The sequence below is a fragment of the Camelus bactrianus genome, chromosome 26, assembly GCF_048773025.1.
Source record: "Camelus bactrianus isolate YW-2024 breed Bactrian camel chromosome 26, ASM4877302v1, whole genome shotgun sequence".
NCBI lineage: Eukaryota > Metazoa > Chordata > Mammalia > Artiodactyla > Camelidae > Camelus > Camelus bactrianus.
In genome coordinates this window covers 8,356,732-8,381,603 of record NC_133564.1, presented here as the reverse complement: position 1 = coordinate 8,381,603, position 24,872 = coordinate 8,356,732, and the positions used below count along the sequence as shown (strand labels likewise).

Sequence of the window (24,872 nt, the reverse complement as noted above, 5' to 3'; positions counted from 1 at the left end):
TGGATTTTCCTGTTTCTTTTTTTAAAACAATTTTTACAATATATATATTTTTCTGACTAGATTTCCTAAACAGCTTTTCTTCTGTCTACACAGCATGCAGCCTTCATCAGAACACTCAGCTCACACATGTAGTTTGAGCTACAGTACCAGCATTTTAACCTAGAACTTGCTGTTCATTTTCAGTATGGCCATGAGCTAATCACTAATCATCTGAACATCAGTTTCATTATCTGTGAAGTGGGGATAATTGTAACTAGGTTTTGTCTGGATAAATTGCAGAAGTAGATATGAAAGCTCATTAAAGTCTATTAAAAGGGTCCTCAGTTGGAAGCTGTAATTACATTGTGTGTTTTGCAAACAGCCTAGATGAGTAAACAGTTTACCTGAAGGAGCGTTCTCTAGGAAGGAAAAGAAAGCTAATTTTGTAACAGCTAGTGCGATGTGATTTATAAGGGCTTTTGATTTCGAGTAGTCTCTTTTTCCCGTGGTCTAATAATGCTGTAAAAAGCACGTTCACAGTTTTCTCCCCACTCCTCCTTTTTATCCCCCCTTTTCCTCCCCGAGGCTATGGCTATTCCCTTTCTTGAAGTCAATTCCACTACAACAAACTTTTCAAATTAGTTTTTTAGTCCATTTCAGCTTTACTGTTATCTTTCCAGACTGTTCACTTTCTTGTCAAAAATGTAATTATCAATCCAGGTCTTGGACAGTATTTTGGACTTTCCATTACATTCCTTGTTCCCACTGGTGTGCTCAGAACAAGAAGTGATTTCACTGTTTCCTCCATGTACAATCTCCTTTATAGTCAAAATGATGGATCTAAATTTTATGCTTTTTCTTTTTCTGTAACATACCCAGTTGAATTATATTCTTTTGTTCAAGGATATAATCCTTCAGTTGCCGTTGGTGTTATTTTTTTTATCTTTCCTCAAATTTTACCCTTTATTATTTACATGGCTTTACTCTTATTCTAGTGGATTTTATTAAAATAAATCAGAAACCCTCCCTTGCGCGTGGTCTTGTTTCCGCATCCTCACCGTTTGCAATTTGTTTCCACCCAGGTTATTGCAACTGTCTCCCAGCCAATATCCTTTTCTCCAGGCTTTCTCTCTTATGGTGTGTGATGAAAAGATCCGTCACCCTTGTCTCATGATGTCTCTGCTCATTAAAAAAAAAAGAAAAATGTGTGTGGAAAAAACCTCTGAACACTGGAGCTCTGGAGTCCTCGCTGAACAGTGTGTTTAAGTTACTCTGTGGAGAGTTACTCCCTCTTTCTGAGAAATTTCATAGAAATTGTTACTGAACCAAACTTGGTTCAGCTCGCCCACACCCAGTAAAGCTGACACCAGGTTGTGGCGACAGAAAGTAAAGTGCTTATCGTAAGACACCCAAAGGGGACCGAGCAAGGACAGTGGTCAGCTCGCCTTCAAGAGACCCGGCCTCCCTGATGACTTTCAGGACGGGGTTTCAAAGACAGGCTGAGGGGAGGGGTCGCGGAGCATGCATCGTTCTCTGCTTGGTCAGTGGTGAGGCCTCCAGGTGGTGTCTCCGAAGTTAACGTCATCAGCCTTCTGGTTCCAACTGGCCTGGCGTCTACATGCTGTGCTCAGTAACTTCTGTCTGATGGTAGTCTGGTTTCTGTAAAAGCAGCTTAGGAATCTGCATCACACAGTTATCTCTGTCCTTCCAGGAGGGACTAAACATTCTGTGACTCTGCTATGTGGCTACTGTTTAAATTGTTACCAGTTCTCCAGGGCCGACCTCTGTTCTTTGTTACTACGTGTTTACAGTCTTGTGATCAGCAACTCTTGAGCCAGGCTTTTGAGACTCCGGGGAGGCCTGGGAGACTGAGCAAAAGCCTTCTAGTTCAAAAGACAGGAACACAGGGGTTTGCATACGGTTTCAGAATAGGCTTCCTCACTTGTACCTTGTAGGGTTCTTGTGAGAAATAAATCAGATGATTGTGTATATATGCACATGTGACAGTCTCCAGAATTTAGTAGGTGCTCAGCGCCCTTACTTTAGGGCCATTAGAAAAATTACATCTCCACACACCAACGAAACCCAGGTAATGTGACCCTGACTACGTGGAAACGTGTTTTTTTCCTCCATCAGTCTGATGCACGGTATGTATGAAAATTATTATCATAAATTTGTTGTTTTGTGATTGTGATTGGTTGATACATCTTGCAGGTATTTTAATATATGCTTTTCCCTTCTGCCTTTGTTTATTTTAGCAATTTATTCATGGAATAGAAAGGGTCAGGAGTCGCCCTGCAGAGGCCGCTCCAGTGTGCATTGTGCCAGTTACATCCCCGAGATGTTTAAGAAAATGGCTGTAAATTGGTAGCAGGGTACAGAGGCTCAGTCAGACAGAAGTGAGAGACTTTTCAGCAAGACAGCGTCACATCTCGTGGGGTGATTTCCCACCCGGAGGCACAGCCAGTGAAGCACACTGCCTGGACCTGCCGAGGGAAGAGGGGCTGGGAGTGAAGTCTCCCAGTTCTGTCCTTGCTCTCCTGCATGTCAGCGGAGGCACTTCTGTAACGAGACACACGCTGTTTGATTGTCGGAGGTGAAGTCTGCGTAGGCAGGACAAGACGAATGCTGGCTCCTGCTGGTCCTCCCAGCCTGACCTGAGGCCTTGGGACACAGGGGCCGCATACTTGTCTGTAGTGTTGGAGGAGGCCTGTCCTGTACCAGATGTGACATTTTGCAGCTTCATTGGCCTCTACCCACTAGCATCTCCCCTCTCAGTCTGTAAATATATAAAAAAAACGGTCCTCAGACATTGCCAAGGGGAGGGTCCTTGTGCTGATGGAAATGTTCTGCATCTTGCCTGTCTCATTATCAACATCAAACGGTGGTTTGGCAAGATGCCACCCTAGGGGAAAGGGCATGAAGGACAGACAGGATCTTACTTCTGACAGCTGCATATGGATCCCAAAATTCAAAATTTGGTTAAAAGGTAAGGAAATCCCATAGCAATTGTTGACCAAATCACAGATGGAAAAACTGAATGTTCACATAATTTTCGCCTCTCTATCCTCTCTGTTTAGAAAGTGCTACCGAAACTTACCTTCTGTGTATGTCAGCCTTGCTTTACTTTGGAAATAAGTGTCGACCAGCTGTGTCTAGTGGCAGAAAGTGGCCGTCTGGGCAAGGTATTATTGTTTTGTTTTCCTTTTTACTGTTACAGGAAAACAAAACGTTAATAGTATGAATGAAATGTAATTCCTGTAGTATGACATGGAGCGGTGCCTGGTGTATTCTGTGTGATACTGTGTAGCACACTGATAGCACACAGTGTGATGCACATGGTGTATCTGGATGCAGCCTCTGTGGAAGCCGTGTGACCCGTGCACCTGTGTGAGAACATGACCTCCCCGGGGCATAGATGACGCTCAGGACCAGTTGCTGCAGTTCCAGCCTCCCACTGGGTGCTTTCCTCTCACTGGGGTTTCTTGAGCAGGGCTTTGGAATCTGCTGGGGTTGATACCACTTTCCAGTGTCCCGTTGGAGTAAATTGTTTGCTGCCCCTCTTTACCAACTAGACTGCTCTCTAGTTCAGCCCTAGGGAAGGTCAGCCCTGCGCAGCTTGTCTGAGTGTGTCTTCTGTAAAGCCCACTCTGCCTCGCAGAGGCAATGTCCTGAGTCGAGCTCAGGAACAGTGGGGTGGCACTGACGCACGGAGAGCCACTGTGTCATCGGGACGCTCACCTTGTCCTCAGTCACGTGGCACTAGACAAGGACACATCAGATCAAGTGAGCCACAGATAGGGTTTTTATGAGCTTTCCCCTCGAACAGTATTATGATAAATTCATACAACAGCATTTGATTTTTCTCCCCGTCCTACCAGGAGGATCAAACAAAGCAAGTGAGTCTGCCCTTCAGTCTTTGAAGCTTTTTATGCATGACAGCCACAGTCCAGCGATGAGAAGTGAGCTTCGCACTTTAAATAAGCAGCAAGCCAGCCTTTCAGGCTGCCTTCTCTAGTGTCCCTAATGCTTCTCGTGGTTTTTCTTCCCTTCCCATTTTTAGCTTCACGTTATTTTTTTGGAGGAGCAGTAAAAAAGTAGCTAATAAAACAATAACAGGCATAACTTCTGGGTCTCCATGCAGAACCAGCCCTTCGTCCCAGCGCGTTAGCACGCTGGCAGAACCCAGCTGCTCTTGAGAAGAAGAGGAAACACCCCTTAGGCCTAGTCCTGACGGTGCTCACTGTCAGTGTGCTGAAAAAACTATTTCTCACTCAGAGGCCTTTTCTAAAGCATCACGTGTACAGAGCTTCACACAGCGTGACACTTCTGTTGCTTTGAAAGATACACAATCATCCTGCTGCCATAATTCTATTATTATCAGTGATAAAACATACAGAACATATGGGAAAGTGAGAAAAGAAAATGAAGCAACCGCATCGCTAAAACCACCCAGCGTTAGACCAAGTTAAACAGTTAATTTCGCTAATACTCGCTGAGCGTCTGCTTTGTGCCAGACACTGTCTGGAGGGTGCAGATACGGACCTCACGGAGGGGCCAGTGCTCAGAGGCTCTCCATTCTAATCCATCAGAGGGGAGGGGTGCCCCCCACCGACTTCGGCCAAAGCCCGGCTCTGGGTGTCGTCTGGCGTGGAAGCAAGATTTCTTTCCAGCCTTGCTAATGGCAGTGGGTCATTTCACATTCTAATGCTCATAACACATAATGTCCTTCAGTGCTCCCAGGACATGGGGTTTTTTTCACAGTCATCCCTGATTTGGGATGTGTTTTACGGTCACTAATGAGAGGACCTCATGCCACTTTTCCGTTTTCTTTTTCAGTGTTACATGAAGTAAGAATGTATCTTATAATCGACGGTGTCTGAGCCTTGCTGTTCTTCCCAGGAGTGAGAGGACAGTGAGGGAGATGTGGGGGTGGGCAAGGCGGTGGGCGTTCCGGGTCTTCAGGATGGAGCGACAGCCTGTCTCTCTGTGGGGAGCGGAGCTGGATGACGTGAGGACAAGCCCTGTGGACACTGGGGCTCCTCCGACAGGTGGTGCCTGGTGGGTCTGTCAAGTGCCCAGAAGACCAGGGTGGGTCTGTCAAGTGCCCAGAAGACCAGGGTGGGTCTGCCAAGTGCCCAGAAGACCAGGGTGAGCGACGGGAGGGTTTGTGGAGGATGAGCTCTCTGGAATTAGGCAGGAGCAAGCTCTGGAGGGCTGGACATGTGAGGGTGCAGTTTTGCTGTGGTTCTGTGGGAAGCCACGGGAGTTTTTGTGCAGGACAGCGGCCTGATCTGACACACATCTCAAAGGAGCAACCTGACTGGTGGGTGGAGTATGGGCTCTTGGGAGGGGGCAGAGGCCAGCCCAGAAGCAGGAGGCTGGACAGGAGGTGAGCGGTGCCTCGACTGGACCTGTAAGGACGCACTAGGTCTGAATGCATTTTGAAGGTAGAGCTGACCAGGTGTGTTGACTGGAAGTCTCCACACAGATAAAGGATGGACGGAGGGGTGCTTTTGGAGTGACTGAATGGATTCCATAGACACGGTGGTCTGAGAGCAGGACGTTTTAAATCAAATATCTGCCCCTGGGGAACTTCTCATTCACAGGAGATCTGGAAATACCCGGGAATGGGCAGCTGAGTTGGGACAAAGGAACTGTGCCCAAATCTCCTGTTGCCTCTGGGACCCCTCTTCCATCCCTCTGCTCCAGCTCTGGGCGCCTGAGAACTGAACCCATCCACAGGCTCCTTTGCCGTCTGACTTCTCGAGGGGTTTCACCACCAAGGCAGGGGAGAGGGAGAGATGGGGCAGGGGGAGGCAGGGGTGTTTAATCCCCAGGGCCCTCTCTTGTGGGGCCAGGTGGACCTGTCCTCTCTGGTAACCCCGAGTGCTGTGGCCCGGGATGCAGTGCTGGCCCACTGCGTCTTGCCGGGGATGCTGCACTGTCCAGTCCCCGCAGTTCAGCCATCAGGGATGTGCCCAGCACCGCTCCCCTCATCAAGCCGTCCTTCACGCGTCACTCACTGTGCGGCTTCCTCCCGGGGTCCTGGCTGGTAGAAGCCTAGTGAGAAGTTTGAGGGACCAGATGTCCAGGAGACGAACAGAAGATGGGAGTGGATTCGTCTGCAGATGTGAAGTTAGCAGGTTTATTCAGCAGCGAGAAAGGGCGGCTGGCCAGGCATGAAGGAGCTACAGGAAGAGGTCCAGAGACCAGATCAGACAATCACGCGGAGAATTTACATGAATGAAAAAGTGCTGTTTTCCCCAGTTTTTTTTTCAGCTTAGAGAAGCGATGTAGCCCCAGTCATAAATGTTCACCACTTAGAAGGACGTGTCCGTGCTGCATGTTCAAGGAAGAGTGATTTTCGAAGTATCTGAACCACAAGCGGTGGAGGCACCTTTCCGCTGGCAGGGAGCACGGCTTTCCCTAACGTAGGCTCATTTGGAGTAAACAGTGTTGGAGCGACTAGTTCTCTTTATAAACACTTGGAAGAAATTAAGCAGAAAAGTCATCAGTTCATCTCGATATTTAATTTTACCATTAAGTATGTGAACGTCTACTAGTAATCAGATACATTTTGCATAGGGATTATATCGACCTGAAAACGAAATGAGGCCTTTAAAAACGTCTGTGTCATTGTGCCCTGTAGGTGTGAAACCCGGGGAGTATGTTGGGCATGAACTGGACGTGCTCCGAGGAGTGTTTCCTATCATGATTTTCTCTTAAACTTTACCACCCAAACCCCTAAAGGCATTCTTATGTATTTCTAGGGGGGCTGAAAGCATCGCGTGCTATTCAGACCTCAGGTCCTCTAAGCAGTGTTCTCGGCTGTGCCAGGACCGACTCCTGGGGTCCATGTGGGAAAGCAGAGCCACTGCTCTGGCTCTGCCACCAACAAGGGGCCATTCAGCTCTCCGGAGGGGATGTTCGCCTGGGAGTATTTAGGTCTCAGGAGAGACTGTTTTCTCTAGGATGTTTAGCTCTCAGGAGGGACTGCTTTATCTGGGAATGTTTAGCTCTCCAGCAGGAATGTTCAGCCTGAGAACCCTCTGCAGTGATGAAGGGCTGATCGCCCTGGTCCGCAGGGACTCTTCCCAGGTGATGCAGCCAGAAAACAGAGCATGAAGGGCATCTCAGCCCAGGAGGGACTGACGGAGCCACCGCCAGGAGCCCTGTCTCTGCCGGGAACTGGACAGGGAGGGATTTGCTCGTATCTCTTTTAAGTGGAGGGATCAAAAGCCAACGCAAACCTGAATGCAGCTGCAGACCAGAAGAAAGGAAGAGCAGGGAGGCAGATGCTCTGTCGTTTTACCGAAACGAAAACCATAACAGTTAACACCGATGCCTGATGGCTGGTGACGGGCTGGCAGAGGGTGCCTGTCGCTGTTCCACCGTGGCGCCCACACTGGCTCCACGACACACCATTCAGGCCGCTCAGCAGAGTCCTTGGGGAGGACACAGAGGACGGTGCTAATTACAGGAGGGAGGGAGCTCGAGAAACGAAGCCAGAAGAAAACCGCCCACACCGCGTGCCACCACCACAGACAGAAAAGAGAGTCTTCAATTTAGGAACAAAGGGGAAATCAAGAAAACATGTTGTTTGCTTAATTCCCAACTTGAAAAGCAGAAACAATTCTCATAGGAAATGTTTATAGGAAAATTGCTATAGAATGGAAGGCCCCATGGAGGAAACCAAAACAAAATGAAACGATGGGAAAACAAAGAGACAGGAAGAATTTTGAAAAGAAGTAACTGCGTTATGTCAGTGGCTACAATTCCACACAAGTCATCCAACTTTTTTTCTTCCATTGTTTCTTTGAAGTTCTATCATATTTTATCAAAATGACTGTCTAACCTTCTAAACTACAGATACAAGGTATCTTTTAGATTTCAATGTTTAAAACCACAAGGTTATTACTGTATCACTTTTCAATAAACTCACTTTCTCAGCTATTTGTTCCCACATCTTAAAATGCATCTCCCACGTCATGTGCTTTTGGAAGAGGCTGACAGTTGCCCTTTCTTTCCTGGAAACCTATGCTCTTCCATGGTTTACTACATGCTTTCTGTGTGTGTGTGTGTGTTCAGTCGTGCTGAGAAGCATACCAAAGCACATTTATTTCATATAAACAGTGTAGAATATACATGGGGTTCCAGTTTGCAAATGATTACTCCCTTTCAGTAAGAAAGGAATATTGACGGCACCTCTAAAGACACCCATTCGTGTGTCTGTACCAAAGGCCTGGCAGTCACTCTCTGCTGAAGCTCCCTGTGAACTCTAGTTTTGTAAATATATTTTCACTACTGGAGAATTTTTAAGAATAAACTCTTGACTTGCTTGTTCCTCGAACCTTCTACATTCAGTGTGCATGCATCCTCCACCTGAAATATTCTATGTAAAATTTTATTTTCTTATAAAGTAGTCCATTTTTTTTCCATAGCCACATTCAGCTTTCTCCCTATGCCTCTTCACGACCACAATGTCTGTAATAAAAAGGGAAAAACTTATCACCAAACAATTGAATAAGTCAGTTTTCTGGTGATCTGCTGACTGAGAAGTACCAGCTGGGCTCTCAAACTCTTAGACCATGGTGGCTTGTCACTATGCTGAGAACAGGCCACTGCAGGAATTACAGAGAAAGGGGAACTCGCCTAAGAGCTTTGCTATAAGCACATTAAAGTCTTTGATGGCATTAAGCACCTATTTACATTTGGAAAATGATTACACGACAACATGCCTGACAGTAACTAAGAGACAGCTCTGGAAGAAGAATATTTTATCTTTCCAGGTAGGAGCACTTATCTCTAGGTTGGTAGGAAAAGCCAGGTATGTGGTAAGAAAAATTATTTTCTCCAGTGTTATAGATAAGCAGGAAGAAACTCTAGAAAAGTCATTGAACATGTGCCCGTTGTGCACAGAGGAAAAGGGAGAAAGGTGGTGTGTCTTATCTTCATTTCAGCAGGCCTCTGGGTGACATTCTACCTGAACACAAAGAGGAAACCCAGTAAGCAAGCCTTGACAGTAGCTTAGTGGTGGGGACGAAGTAAATCAAATAAAAATAGTAAGTTCATGTAAAATGCTATTTAACTCTCCTACTGGGGTGGAGGGTGCCCTTCTGCCCTCCAGGCATCAGGTGAGATGGGGCAGAGGGGACGCAAGGGGAATGCAGGTTCAGCCCTTTTTCACATCTCAGAGTGATGTCCTGATGGCCAGGTAAAATTAATGCAGAGACTGGCACATCACAGTGGGAACACGGGAATGGGGAAGATTCTGAGTATCCAAGGTCACGCACTTCTCGAGGGCAAAGGGTGCTAACCAGGGTCCGGCGGGGCCGGCAGAACCCAGATGTTACATCTGTAAGTAGATACAGGTATGGGGGCCCTGTTTTTCAGCTGTTACAGACACCTGTGTCCCAGCGGGATTGTGAAATGCCCAGAGCCCCTCCGTCTGTGTCGAGAGCCAGCGGGGAAGCCCCGTGGGCGTCTTGGCAGCATCCTCACGCGTCCACCAGCTCGCTCCTGTGCCGTAGGGCACCGAAGCCTGGAAGATCTCCCAGGATCCCTCACCAGCAGGAGCCCCGCTCCCGCTGAGGAGCTGGGAATAGGAAGAGAGGGCTAAGAGTTCTGATAATGCAGCCAGAAAATCCTGAGTGTAAACCTTACATTCACCATCTACAACCGAGGCTGTTAAATGCTTGGGTATTACTTAGCTTTCTTCAAGTTTCAGTTCTTTTATCTGTAAAATGAGATAAATGATAGAATTGATATCATGCATTTTCAGAAGTGTTGTGAACTATTACAAAGAGGAGAGAAATGGCATAAACAGTATCCACATGTTAAATATAAATTAAACACCTGCTACGTACCTGCCACTGTGCTCAGCATTAAAAAATAATAAAAAAAAAGAGGAAAAACAAAGCAGATCCAGCCCTTGCTCACATGATGATCATAAATTAGTCTAAAACTTATATAACGGGTATTAGTTAATTTACATGGTTCTAAGCACTAAGCAGTTACTGAATATTATGTTACTAACATTGGTAATAGTAGTGTTACAGCATCTTTCGCATAGCAGATGCCCCTGGATCTCCGTGGAAGGTGTGCCATGGGGGAAAGGATGAGATGTTTATATATATATATGCGTGTATGTGTACAGACATATTTTTGTGTAGCGTTCTGGCTGCAGGGCTGTGTCTCCGTTTGCCTTGAGTGCTCATTAAACGTTCATGGTGCATGGTATGAACATGGCTTCTAGGCCCCCAGTCAGTCCAGTAGAAGTTGTTTGGGACTTTTTTTAACATGTGTAATATTTTAAAAATCTAAATGAGTGAAAAAAAAAATCTACTTCAATGGTAGATGTCAGGCACTAGAAGAATAATGCCTATTTTCTCATGGGGTTCAAGGGAAGAAACATCGATCTTCTTGCCAGGTAATGTGATTTGACCAAAGGGCTAGGTTATTGACTGAATTAAGGCTTAATTTCACTGCCAGCTGTGAAAACTATAAAAAAAATTTTTTTATTGAAGTAGAGTTGATTTTCAATGTTGTGTTAGTTTCTGGTGTACAGCGTAGTGGTTCAGTTATACACATATATATTCTTTTTCATTATGGGCTGTCACAGGATATTGAATACAGTTCCCTGTGCTGTGCGGTAGGACCTTGTTGTTTATCTATTCTGTATATAGTAGTTAGTATCTGCAAATCCCAAGCTCCTAATTTATCCCTTCCGTCTTCCCCCCTTATAACCATAAGTTTGTTTTCTGTGTGGAAATCTTACCGTGTTAGTTCAGACTTCTCTGAGGGCGTGTGCAGCCGTGTGGTTTACTAGCTCAGCTCATCAGCAGGTGCTAACATCACGCCCTGACAGCAAGTGGTTCAGCACACAAACACCGCCTCTGTTTGAGGCAACTGGTCCCCTAGAGAGGGTTTTGTTTTGTTTTGTTTGTTTGTTTTGGTTTGTTTTTGTTTTTTTTTTTGTTTTTTTTTGTTTGTTTTATTGAGAGGAACTCTTGTTTTGTTTCTGAATTTGATTAAAATTAGTTGGTTGAAAAAATGAAATACTTTACATTTCCACGGATTTGGGAAAAACCCTTACAGAAGAGATCAACGTAGGGCACAGAAGTTTTATGAGCACAATTATTTTGCAGGACCTGTTGTGAATATTAGATTTGCAGAATATGGCCTAGTAAATTGTTCCATATCTAGAAGATCTGAATTATGCATATCTTCTCATAAATAGTATTGATGGGAAAAGGCTCCCATGGGGTGTAAAATAATCTCCACATTCAAGACTCAATTAGTACCAAGTCATTTCTTTTTCCTTCATCTTTATTGAACATTTTCACCACGTGGCTACAGAACTCTTCATTTTGAGTCTTTCAGAATACGTCTGTAGGAGCTGTTGACTGGTTAAACATCAGCAGCAGCACTTAGCTCCTGCAGTTGCTTCTAATTAGCTAAGCCCACAGAGAGGCAGAGGTCATCTCCTTGTCTGCACCTTGGCTCTTAAGAAAGGGAGACTTGCTGTCTTGATTTCCAAGTCTTCGGCCTGAACTCTTGTCCAGTTTCCTTTGTGGTGTTTTACGACTTGGAACAAAGGGAGGCCTGCCATATCCAACGCACAGGGAAGTCTGGGCACGTTCTGTTTGGCTCCCCCGGTGTTTCCACAGGCGACGCGGCCAGTGACGCAGGGCCTGCCTCCCGGATGCCAGGCCGCTCCCTGCGAGCCGCGAGGCGTAGTGCAGGCAGCTCAGTGCATGCTTTCTCCTGTTTACAAAAGCGTGTACGCTTACACGTTTTAAAAAGGCTGCCTAGAGTGTCTCACCTTGAAGCAGGCAGAGACAAGGAATGAAAACAATGTATTTTTTGCCTGTGTCGTCATCTGTCCTGTTGTTTAACAAGGAGAAGCCGCCTCAAGTGACATGAAGAGTGAGCCACAGCAGCTCCCTGAGAGAGCTGGATGTCCCCAGCTCACCTTCCCTTAAACTGACTTGAAAAGTGATGGTCCTCGTTCAAAAAACGTTGAAGTCAAGGGATGCTCTCAGATACTCACGAGTCAGCTGTTTGCTGTGTGAGGTCTAATCTACAGAGCAGAGTAACTTCTCATATTAAATTAGATGATGATCAAGAAGTGATCTAGCTCATGTGAGGTGTGGGCGGGAACTCGGGGGAGCAGTGTGAGCCTCACAGAGAGTAAAACCCTGCGTCCAGCAGAGGCCCGGCTTCCTAGATGCAGCAAGTGCCCTGCTGTTAGACTTGCTGCTACTTAAGGGAAAACGTGAGAGAGAGGAAGGTACACATTTGGAAAATGCTGTCAATGATAGTTTTAGTTACCTGCAATCATCTGCTTTGATATTTTATATTTCACAAATGATTGAAGGTATTGTCAGAGCAGTTCCAGTTTGCTGTTTCTCATTCTGCATAGACGGAGGTTCAGAGTGACACACTTCTACTTGAGATAAAAATCTCTTGCTCTAAGTGAGTCCATCAGTTAGATTGCAGATAACAACACTCGGCAGTGTTTGTCTCCAGACAATGAACTCTTCTGTGTTTCGGCCAGTTCAGTATTGACAGGTCCTAGTGACCGAGGCTCACTGTCACAGGTGCACGTGTGCAGGTGCTGTAGTCTTACCCTGGTTACATATGCATCTTTTGGACAGAAAGAGAAAGCCTGGCTGAACGCAGTCAGTTTTTCCCCACTGTTTATATTGAGGGCAGAAGGCGCTGAACAGCTTCAGGAACGGAAACGTGGGCCCTTTTGTTCCCCCTGCGGGACAGGGCATCTTCAACAGGACGGGAATTACTGCTAAAGCCACTTACGACCCAGGCAGCACTGCCCTTGTCACTGTCATGGGAGTTCGCAGCTAGCACTTTCCTTTGTGCTACTGTTATCTGAACGGCAGGGGACATTTTTTTAAAAAATATATCCATTTTCATTTTTTTGACTAATATGAACCATTCCACCTAATGGGAATGGCAGAGGAAGTGGTGTCATGTTACATCTCAAGAACACACACATTTTTCTTTTTATTTACAATGATGAGAATCTTTTTGTGTCCAAATTATGATATTCAGGTGGCATTTTGCATTATTAAGAACTCTGGGATTTAAACATATCTGGTGATTTTCAGTCTGCAGGACTTACTGTCTTTCTCGACGCTGAGATGGTGCCGTCTTTGCCTTTTCTGTTGATTATTCAGTCACAGAGAGCATGCGAATTCTCAGTGGTTTTTTTTGTTGTTGGTGTGCAAAGGTGTAATACCTTCAGATATTTTTAAAGAATCCTTTCAATCCATGCACACGATGCTGGATGTAATAGAAGGCTCCATAACCCATGCCTGAAAGTGGGATTGGAATTGTGACCAAGGGGTCCAGGCCCCAAATTTCAGAGTGTGGCTAACTTCTCAACCAAAATTGTAGGGAAAATGTGTTTTAAAATATTTCTATGTATTTGTTTATATATATCTATATATATAATTTTTCTAGAATATTTTAGATGCAAAGAGAAATTCCAGGGACAGTACAGAGCTCCCATGTGCCCCACACCTGGTTTTTCCAGTCATTAGTGTCTTATATTAATATAATGCATTTATCACAACATCTCCAAATAGCACCATGTTGGCCTTAGAGTTTCAGGATATGAAATATAAGGAGACAAAATTCTGTCCATGGCATTTCTGAATTACTTACTGATTAGCAGTTAATTCAACATTGCATTCCCAGATAAATACTTGCAATACAGACATCCTGTGTTGCCAAATTAGGATAAAGCCATATGCTCAGACGAAATGACATTACCATATAAGATGAAATGCTTAACAAGAACACATGCCTGCATTGACCGTGTGCCAGCTCTTCAGAGGTGATCTAATGAAGCACCTGTGGGCAAAGCCAAGCTTCTTCTCCGGAAGCAATTGTGGGCTTGCTCTAATGCACAGATAATTGGATAATCAAGTGCCCAAATGTTGTGCCTAATTGTAGAGCAAAGTTGACAAAATTAGCCTAGAAAAAGGCTTAAATTATGCATAGCTAACTGCCCATTTCAATCCAAAAATAATCTTTGCAAAGTAGACACAAGCTGTCTTAGTAGCTCCAGTAAACCTAGAATGTTTATCTTTAGTTTCACGTAGTGAATGTTATTTCGTAACGCTTAGCAGAGAAACTAAACATCCACCATCTATCTTAGTAACGCAGATACGGGGTGTGTGTCTCTAAGCAGTGGGAGTTCCTATCTGTGAGAAAAATTGGCTGTGAAACACGCTTGGAGGAAGCAGTGAGTGTATGTTCTAGGGCCACTAACTAAAAGCACGTGAGATACTGTCAGAAATGCTAGCTTTCATTTTGGTGCAGTTAACGTCACCTGAGAGGAGCGGGGAGCTAACAAGGCAGATAATTTATTAAGCCTGCTCCTTGGTCTCTAAAATTAAAACTCACTCATTTTTTCTTGCCCCTCTCTCTGGTCTTTATGGCTGGCCACCCAGCCATGACAGCACAAATGGACGAGAAGCCAACCGGTGAAGAACACCTGTGAATTGTCACCTAGCCCAGCAGAAGACGCCTTGTTCCCACCCGTCTTTATGGCAGAAAATAGAGAATAAAGAAGTCAGGAAATAGCTTGATTCATGACACACTCAGGCATTCTCTTATTTTTTTATCTAATCTATTTTTTTTCTGCCTATGTGAAAATTGTTCTAGTAATACATTTTCTCTAAAACAGCATTTTATTTTATTGTTCTAAAATTGTTTAACTCTCAATTTATTCCCAAACGAGTTTATTTACCAAAACTTATTTGTATTTTTTCCCTGAACAGTAAACACAAAATAACACGATTTTTAAACACCATACCAGCTAACAGTGCCAAACATATTAACAACGACTTTGTGTTTGAGAGGGGATTTCGTTCCCATCGACATGGTGTCTTTGGCAGGAACTGCGTTGTTTCTAACTTGGCTAGCGTTTTCTGGCAGCTGTTGTGGATGGACTCTGCGATGCTACTTTACAAGCATGATTTTCCTGTGCTTTCCTCCATGGGGACTCTGGGAAGTGCTAATGTTACATTTCCAGGATCCTTCAGAGGTAGGAATGGTCACCAACAAGGCACAGAGAGATGTAACAAGACACTAGGTAAGGCCTCTGGGAAAGGTCTTTTTAGCGAAAGAGTCCCACTGGCTGCCCTTGTTGGTGACTTTGACTCTCTGCTTTCTTTCTACCTGGAGACCCAGCAGCCACTTTGTGCTGTGAGACCACAACCCTCGGCACATTCAGGGCGATGGGAGATAACAGTGAAGAGACAGGGTTCTTACTTACCTGACCCACTGGCCTGTTTTGCACACCCCACATCCATCCTGACTGTTACGTGAGGAAAATGAAATACTCATTAATTGAAGCCAGAGTTCGTTGAACTGTTTAGTTACTAGCAGCCAAATGCAATCCTGATACTGTGTGAAACCCAGTTCACACCGACAGTGACGCCTTTAAACCGCCCTGTGGAGGAGAGAGCAGTCGTGCTTGGAGATAACGTAGCTGCTTCGTGCCGGTTTAATTTACTGGTGGGTTCATCACACACACTGAATCATTTCCATGTGATTACTTAAAAACAGGCATATACAGTCAGTCCACTTGGGGGTCTCTCACTGTGCATGAATCTTTGCTTTAGTCCAAATTAAGGACCGTTATTGGGAAACCACTCCAAGCTTCCCTTTGATAGCACACGTGGTTATGTATTTACTTGTGGAATGTTTGTTACCAGGGGCTATAAATGGTCTAGATCAGTGATTTTTTTTTTTTTTTTAGGATGCCCTCTCCAGATCCACGTTCTAGGGCTGACGTGGTCTAGGAAGTTTGTTTGCTGGGAAAAGGGAGTGATAGTTCTGAATGTTCGTTGTTCAGACCTTGTACTTCCCTAGCAGGTAGCCCTGCTGGGTGCTGTACCTAAGTGGGTTCCGGGCTTTCTCACCATGAAAACTTCAGCTTCTCAGCCCTTCTCCCCGGACCCGGGAATGCCTCGAGTCTGAGTTCGGCACTGTCCGCTTTGAAAACTGTTTCTTCCCTCCTCCCTCAACCCTGTTCTTCACAGTGTGGCTGAGTGGCCCACCAGGAAATATTAGATAGTTTAGACCCTAGAATTTGGGATTGGTAGGGGTGGGGCTCCCTGGGTGACTGTGATGTGTGTGTAAGTTTAAACCACTGATGGAGACAGAAGGCAGGGGCCCAGGCAAAAGAAGGCTCTGTGTAACTTTGCTGGAATGAGGGGCACCTCGTTCTCTACAGATGCAATGGTTAGTCTCTCAGTCTCAAAGCTTCTGATCGACCAGGAAAGACAATAACAATACAGAAGCATCTCAGAGATTCTCAGATCTGGTGCCTCCTGAAATCGAGGGGCCGGTAATGCTGGGTCTTCATTAAGAGTTTGGAAATTAAAATTGAAAAGAAGAAGAGGGCGGAGAAGACCATGTCATTAAGGAATGGTGGGGTGGTGGTAGCCACCGACCGGCCCATCGCTTGTCTTGTCCCCGAGTCGGGTGTCCCCCCTGGATGCTGCGCTTGGCTGAGTTGCTCTGGACCTGGTCAAGCTGCCGGGTGACCATGACTGCTGCAGCACCAACGCAGACCTTTTCTACGTGACCTGCAGGATGAGCACTCAGGGCTGGACACAAAATACGTGGAAGTTCGTCTTGTTTCCCTTTGGCTACTTATTTTTACTTTAAGGACATTTTATGTTTAGTATTCACTCCAGAATGTCTTCGATGAGACAGATGTCTCCCTGGGTGTCCTCAGATGGTTGTCCATCCGTCCATTCAAAGTACTGGACTGTGGACTTCCTGAAGGTAATAACTCACTCTTGGTCCTAGCACAGGATATGCTCCGCAATTTTTTTTGGGGGGGAAAAGATCAAAGAGAATGATAAACCGAGTTTCCATGGTTACTAAATGAAAGCTCTGTGGATGGAACCTAGATTGTCAGTCTGATACCTTTTCGTCTAGAGCACAGGGCCACCAAGCACATGCAGATGGGTCGGCAGAATCTTCACAGTAACCTAGGATTGGAGTTCTTGGCAGCAGAGAAGCTAAAACCAACAGAGCTGATAATCTGGATTCAGTGAACACCGCATCTTTCATGGAAGGGGGACCGCTGCACGCCCTGCACTCTCAGCCCTAGCGTCAGAAAGACCTCGTCCACAGTCGCACTGTGTGTCTGCAACCATGTTCTTTCTGAGCGCTCTGCTCTGAGTTCCCTGACTCAGTGAATATAGAAAGTGGTATTACCCAAAATGCCGCAATGTATTTCACTCTCAGAAGTTATGGACGTCAGCATCACAGAGGCAGAAAGGAACTTCTAGAAGCCTGAGCTGCATTGATAATCATCATAATGGCCGACAGTTCGAGCCCTACACGCTGGGCACTTGCGTGAACGACACGGTTTAGGCCTCACGGCTGCTCCGTGAGGTAGGAAGTACTAAGCTGAGGATGTGAAAGTGGAGACTCTTCAGGACTAAACTGCCTCCTCCTCCACCCGTTGCCCTGTAACCCTGTGACCACCTTCACTTGGCTTCAGACTACCTAACATCACCTCAGAAAGCGTTACTGGTTCCCTCCGTGTGATGTAAGCCCCGAGCGTGTAGGAGCTGTGTCTCGTTTGTCCGCCAACCTCATTACCTAGAACAGAGCCTGAAGCTTAGGTGGCCCTCAAAAAATATTTTTGTATGAATAAATGAGTAACATACTTTAGGTGATATGTTCAGTGTCCTTAACGTTTAAGATGGAGGAAAGTTGAAATACATGGACGGTTTTGTATTTGTATCCACTTTTCATTACAATCATGTTTTAATGAAAATTGGCTTGATTCTGCATATTTTCTTTTCATCCGAAGACCACAAATATATTCATTTTGTTTTCATAAATGAGTTTTAACATTAATTTAAGGGAAAGAATATTCAAATTAATATATTGATTTAAATATCCAGTAGGAAGTGAACTACATTACTTGTGTTTTTCATTAAAAAACACATCGATTAAAACAAAACGTGTTTACCCTTTAACGGCGGCGATGACGGAGAGCAGGCGGGGGCGCCGCGAAGACGCGCCTGCCAGTTGTAGCACTTGCGCCGTCCACACGCCGTTAGCCTTGTGCAGCCCTTGAAAGACCGTGAGTTACGTACCTTGCTCTTGTGTTAAACTTACTCCTTTTTTCCTAGATCTTACAAACAGACGACCTGAGCATCCTTTAGAAACTGTTTATGGACGTGATGCAGAAATAAACCATCGTTCCTTTTCTAAATTGTTGAAATGTCCATGGTGTATTTTCTAATGGTTCGTCTTTCCATTTTTCAGAAATTGAGAAGGGGGGATGTGGGGACCCGGGCGTCCCTGCCTACGGGAAGCGGACGGGCAGCAGTTTCCTCCACGGAGACACGCTCACTTTCGAGTGCCAGGCGGCCTTCGAGCTGGTGGGGGAGAGAGTGATCACGTGCCAGCAGAACAACCAGTGGTCTGGCAACAAGCCCAGCTGCGTGTGTGAGTGCTGCGCCTGGACTCGGGCCTGCTCTGGGGCTCCTGGAGAGCGGGGGAAGGGCGGGGTGGGCGCTGAGGGCAGCAGCTCTGAGCACCCCCCACCCAGGGAGGGCGTTCCCCAACACCACCTGTCCTGCTTTCTTCGCTGATTTAAAACCGATCAGTGATGTTATGTCCATTGAGAAGATGTCGCTGAGAGCTTTTCTCTAGACAGACCCTGACCTAGAGTGTCCCTTCCGTCCGGAGGGGCTGATGCCGGGCTGTGTGGGCCGTCAGTAGGTCCCGGGGTCTCTGTGACCCAGTGATGTCCCCTGACACTTGCACGCAGGCTGTGAGCATGGCCATGCTGTCACTTTCGATTTCAATGGGAGAACCGCCTGCTTCCTCAGAAGGGTTTTAACAAGTAGAGAAGGACTTCGTAGCCAGTTGGAAAGCAGGATTTTTTGGCAACTAAATATAGCAGTGGCTGGGAAACATGAAATTATGTGGAATAATAAGCAAATCCACAGCCTAGAAATAAGTCCAACAGATACTCCCTCCAAAAAGAAAGAACACATGTGCAAATGAGTTTTGAGTGCACATTGAGTGAATATTCCAAGAGACTTTTATGTTGTCCACCCAGGACATGATCAGATTTTATGTTATTATTCAATCATTGTTATCCTGTAAATAATAATAAAAAAACTGGATAACTTGGAAAAGTGCACTTTAAAGGCAAACTTAAAATATGAATTGAAAAGTTGCCATAGAAGACTGCCCAGAACCAGTGCTGTTTTCTGGGAAGTGCTCCCAAGGTGCAGGCAGACTTTCCTGCATTGGTGTTTGCTCTTCTGAAGGCACCAAGGTGTAACTAGGAATTTTAACATCTGCCGTGAGTTTGGGTCAGCTTGACAGGACCGTTTCTGAACCACGCCTACACTTGATTACATGTGGGCTCGGCTTGCTCTCTGTGAAATGAGGTATTCTGTTGAGAAGAGAGGAAACATCATGGTCCAGAATTGCCCTTACTGGGCAACAGCTGGGCGACCCCAGGCGCCTGCAGGGACGGGAACTTTCCTCGTCCTTGGCAGGTAGGCAGCTCACGGCTGTTGGAAAACACATTTGTCTTCGCAGTTTCGTGTTTCTTCAACTTCACGGCGTCGTCAGGGATCATCCTCTCACCAAACTACCCGGAAGAGTACGGGAACAACATGAACTGCGTCTGGCTGATTATTTCTGAGCCGGGCAGCAGAATTCACCTCATCTTCAACGATTTCGATGTGGAGCCCCAGTTTGACTTCCTGGCAGTCAAAGACGACGGGGTACCAGACATCACGGTCCTGGGCACGTTCTCTGGCAACGAGGTGCCCTCCCAGCTGGCCAGCAGCGGGCACGTCGTCCGCTTGGAGTTCCAGTCGGATCACTCCACCACCGGCCGGGGGTTCAACATCACCTACACCAGTGAGTGCCTGTGCCCCGGCCATGCCTGCATCCTCCCCGTTCATGTGGCGTGACGCTGGATGTCAGGGCCGACACTCAGGGCTTTATAGTCGTAATTCACACAATGACGTAGCACCGTCCAGAGGACCGAGAAGACCCCTCACTCCAGTTGGGTTGGGGTCTTGATCCCCCTGAGAGAAGACTGGGTCTCTCACGTGACTTTTCTCTCTGGCTTTCCTGCCTTCCTTCCCTCCATCTGCCTGTGTGTCCCCAAGGCAACACAATAGAGTAGCAGAAAGGATTGAGGCACTTGGGGTCAGGGGCCATGGATTCGAATTCCTGCCCTTGTGTGCATGTAGTGAATTTTGATAAGACAACTAACTTTCCTCTGCTTCAGTTTCCTCATCTGTATAATAGGTTGTGTTTGAAAGCATCTGCTTACACTGCATTGTTGAGGGAATGAAGTCAGAGAACAATATTCAGTATGACTTACAATTTACTGACTGCCCACTTCTCTTAGGATCTGCTTAAGGTCTTCCAGGTGCTATTTCATTTAAAGCCTCACTAACTGGCGTAGAGGCTTCCTGCTTCCCTGCTGTCAGTAAAGGTGACCAGGCTCAGGGCACCAGATCAGCGAGGTAACCTGCTTCGGGGCAGGCGGTGAACACAGAGCCTGATGCTAACCTAGATACATTGGAACCAAATGCTTTCTACCTTCCACTGAAACTTCTATGTTTTTCTTGGTGAAAAAGCGCTTTCAGACTGTGAAGCGCCACGTGCACAGCGTGATGTCTGTTCATCCATCTGTCTTCTCTTTCTGTCTCTCTAGACATGGAGACTGTTCACTGAATGTATGTATTTATCTTTAAAAATATAGCTGAAATTTAGGAAAATAAATTGCTTTATAGCTGATTCTGTTTTCTCTTTTAGTACACAGTATTAATACTCAAATAATTTTTATCCTAATTACACTTTTCCTCTTTCTTTCCAGCGTTTGGTCAAAACGAGTGTCACGACCCCGGCATCCCCATAAACGGCCGGCGCTTTGGTGACCGGTTCCTGCTTGGGAGCTCCGTCTCCTTCCACTGTGATGACGGCTTTGTCAAGACACAGGGCTCGGAGTCCATCACTTGTGTCCTGCAGGATGGGAACGTCGTCTGGAGCTCCACCGTGCCCCGCTGCGAAGGTGCGCCCTGACTCTCCTTCGAAGCGGTGCCTCTGACTTAGAGAACAGACAGTCACCTGCCTTGGTTCCCTAGGCTGCCGTGAGCAGGCACTGCAGAACAGAGGCCTCGACAGGAGAAGTGTGTTTTCTCACAGTCCTGAGGCTGGAGATCCAGGCGCCGGCAGGGCTGGCCCCCTGCAGCTGGGAGGGGGGGTCTGCTCCGGGCCCCTCTCCCCGCCCTGGTGTTTGCTCAGCAGTCTTGGGGTTCTCTTGGCTCACAGAGGTATCACCCCCGCCTTCTCCATGTGGGAATGTCTGTGCCGGAATTCCCCCCTTTCTAAGGACACCAGTCCCGTTGGACTACAGCCCGCTTTAGGGACCTCATCTTGTCATGTGTGCAGCAGCCTTATTTCACACGAGGTCGCATTCTGGGGTGCTGGGGTTAGGAATCAAAAATACGGCTTTGGAAGTGGAGGGCGTACTTCAACTCATAGCAGCAACATGATTTTCAGTGAACTGTTTTGTCGCCCTTAATGCCGATGACGTAAATACTGCCCAACGAATTTTCTTCTTGACGTTTCCACTCCGGTTACCTGTGTCAGAAAACTAAAGGGGAAAAAATTAAGGAAGCTATTACCTTTAATGTTTACTCAGGTTAAAAAAATAGAGAGTATATACTCAAAACCTCCCTATCAGAACGGTCCATGCATAATGAGCTAAGAAAAGCTTTTTTTAAAAAAAAGTATCTCCAGTAAATACCAAAAAAATACAGATTTTTAAAGTAAAAGAAGACAGTTTTAGAGCAATTTAAGGCTCACAACAAAATTGAGAAGGTACAGAAATGTCCCACAAATGTCCTGCCCCCGCACATGCACAGCCCCCAGTATTAATGTCCCCACCAGATGGTACGTTGGTCACAGTTGTTTTGTTTTTTAATATTCACAAACAGTTTAGTAAGATGTATGTGGCCAATTATTTTAATAAAATGAACACAACCTGAAGTGAATAAATGCACACATGTATTTTAAAGTGTATCCTTACACACAGACACACACCGCTGAGTATTTTAATTTTCGCCGTGAAGTATTTTTAAGTTTGGTAGTCAAGAGACATTTGTTGAATTCCAAATCCACGTGAAATGTGGGTGTCCATGGTGCTGGCGCCTCAGGGCTTTGTCGTGATGGTGGAACGTGATCACTCACAGAAGTCGCTCGCACAGACCACTCCCCCGGCTGGTGCCACGACCACATGAGCGCGTGGGTGCAGGTGGGTGACAGGGGCCAGGGGTGGGTTGTGCTCTGCCCTCAGCGATCTCCGTTACTTGGGGGGAGCTTTGGCCTGAACACGAGAAAGCAGGAGGTCAGGAGCACCTTCCTGCCTGAGGTGCTGCTCTGCACGTCCCCACGTCTGCAGCTGACCTCCTGACACCTCTGTCATCTTTCAGCCCCGTGCGGCGGACATCTGACAGCTTCGAGCGGGGTGATTTTGCCCCCGGGATGGCCAGGGTATTACAAAGATTCTTTAAATTGCGAATGGATAATTGAAGCAAAACCAGGACACTCTATCAAAATAACATTTGATCGGTAAGAAAAAAATCTTTCGTTTCATTAATTTGGACCTGAAGACCCCATGCATGCTCAGTGTTTGTATTTAAATGGATCTTAAGTCTTAGAACTGTGACAGCTTTTCAGTGGCTCCCCCAAAGGAGTTCTCTCACAATGAGATAGGCACTGGAATGATACATTCCGTTCTTCTGGAATTTTATCTTCTCGTAGCACATCTGAGGCGCCTCTGCAGGGGTGGTCACGGGGGTGGCGGTCCTGGATGGGCACTTCCCGGCGCTCACATCACTGACTCTTTAGTCCAGGTCTGGACTTTGGACTTGAGGGTGGGATAAATTCTGCTCGGCGTGTGATTGTGAGCTGAGCCCTTTTGGTCCGTTAGGTGATGCTGGAACAGCACAGGGAACAGCTCTCCCGCTCTGCTGATGGCCGCGGGGACCCGGAGGGTGGGTTTTCGGATACAGAGCTGGCAACAGCCTGTGTGCCCCGGGTTCCTCGTAACCTGTTGGTTAGCTCTGAGTGGTTCCAGTGCTGGAATGTTGTTTGGCTTAGCTGTCTGATAATTGCATTTGATAATCTTTAAAAGAGCATGCTGTTTAAATTCTCCAGGATAAAATATTGTCCAGTGTGTCTCAACAATGAAATCGATTTGAAGAGTAAGAACCAAAAATGCTTTGAGATGGTCCTGTATGCTTTAAAATCCGAGGAAATACCTTTGTTTAGTGTTTCAGGCTTAATATGTGAGCAAACGGGCTTTCTCTAATGATGCCCTCCTTAACTGGACTGAGTTTGGGGCTCTGATATTCAGAGTATTATAATGCCTTGAGACAGATGCACATTGTTACATTATTTCTCTCTTTTCCTGTTTTTTTTTTAACTTATTTTCTAATAGTTAATAATAGAATCCATAGAGGAAAAGCTGGGTTTTTTAAAATTTTTACTGAAATATAGCTGATTTACAGTGTTGTGGTAGTGTCTGGTGCACGGCATAGTGATACACATATGTAGGCACATGTGTGTATTTTTTCAGGTTCCTTTCCATTAATGATTATTACAAGCTATTGGATGTCGTTCCCTGTGTTACACAGTAGGACCTTGTGCATTTTATATACAGTAGAGCGCGTCCACACAGGACGGGGTTTAGCAAGAATCATGTTATTGCTCGTTAAGTGCTTGTATCTGGAGTTATTATGGATATTATTACTTGTATCTGAGAGGATAATTATAACTCCAGCAGGAAAATCTCTCAGAAGAAAAGAGAAACGTGGGTTTATGTGTTCATTATGTGAGAGAATGGTTGCGTCCGTTTAATCTTAATCACTGGAAAAGTTAACTTTGTAAAATGCTCAGTAAGCTGAGTTTGATTTCTTGTTGATTTTCACATGCTCTGGCACTGAGAGGGAGAGAGCAGGTGCACATCCTGGCTCCCAGAAGCACCTCAGATTTAAATCATTTACTAAAAATAGTAGTTGTATATTTCGGTTTGGCACAATTTATTAGCATTCTATTTTCAGTTGCCTGAACGAAAATACTCATATAATTTTTCTCAGTCTTGTCTTTTCGACGTTACTGAACTGTGGTGCTTGCTAAAGCCCGTTTGTAAGTACCACCTTTTCTGATATCTTCAGACACTGGTGATTTTTACCCCAGACGTAGTGCGCAGCTCTTCCAGGGATGAGATGCGTAGTACGTTGGCTTACCCCATGAGCTGTGGGCCGACGTCCCAGTAGAGGACGTGTTCGCACAAACAGGTTTTAACTTCCATGCCAACGCCATTGTTACTCAGCGTGTGCTGGGTTGGCAGGTAACGCAAAGCGTTTAGATTTTCTTTCTGAGGAAACTTTCCCCTGTTGAGGCGTGCCCTCTCGGTCCTACCTGTCTCTAAAGATGAAAGAAGTGAAAACTTCAGTGCCACTCATTCAGCTCACATTAGCCCATGCTTATCTAGGCTTGTGGAGTGTGGCTTCAGATAGCTGAGAAGCCCTAGGGTCTTCAGAGAGTATTTTTAATAGTAACAGGCAAAGCTGCCCTGGCTCAGCCTGCGGCCGTGTGCTGGCCCCGCCACGAGCTACGCCGATTGTTTTAATTCCTCTTTATGGAAGATGAAGCTCAGGAACCATCCTAAGTTAGTTGCAAGATTATATCATTATTGTGCATTTGCACCCAGAGGAGTATATGCTTTAATGATAGACAGGTCAGGACCCTTTGGTTTCAGTGTCTTTTTTTGTTGCTCC

General features: G+C 45.9%; 1 protein-coding gene across 1 annotated transcript in view; it reads left to right on the top strand.

The window, feature by feature from the left end:
* CSMD1 (CUB and Sushi multiple domains 1) overlaps positions 1-24,872 on the top strand; it is a 1,327,842-nt gene that overhangs the window by 1,073,550 nt on the left and 229,420 nt on the right. Inside the window, exons 13-16 of the mRNA XM_074353379.1 lie at positions 18,313-18,495; positions 19,606-19,932; positions 20,903-21,097; positions 22,521-22,659. Coding sequence (XP_074209480.1) covers positions 18,313-18,495; positions 19,606-19,932; positions 20,903-21,097; positions 22,521-22,659 — 844 coding nt within the window. The remainder of the gene's footprint in view (positions 1-18,312; positions 18,496-19,605; positions 19,933-20,902; positions 21,098-22,520; positions 22,660-24,872) is intronic.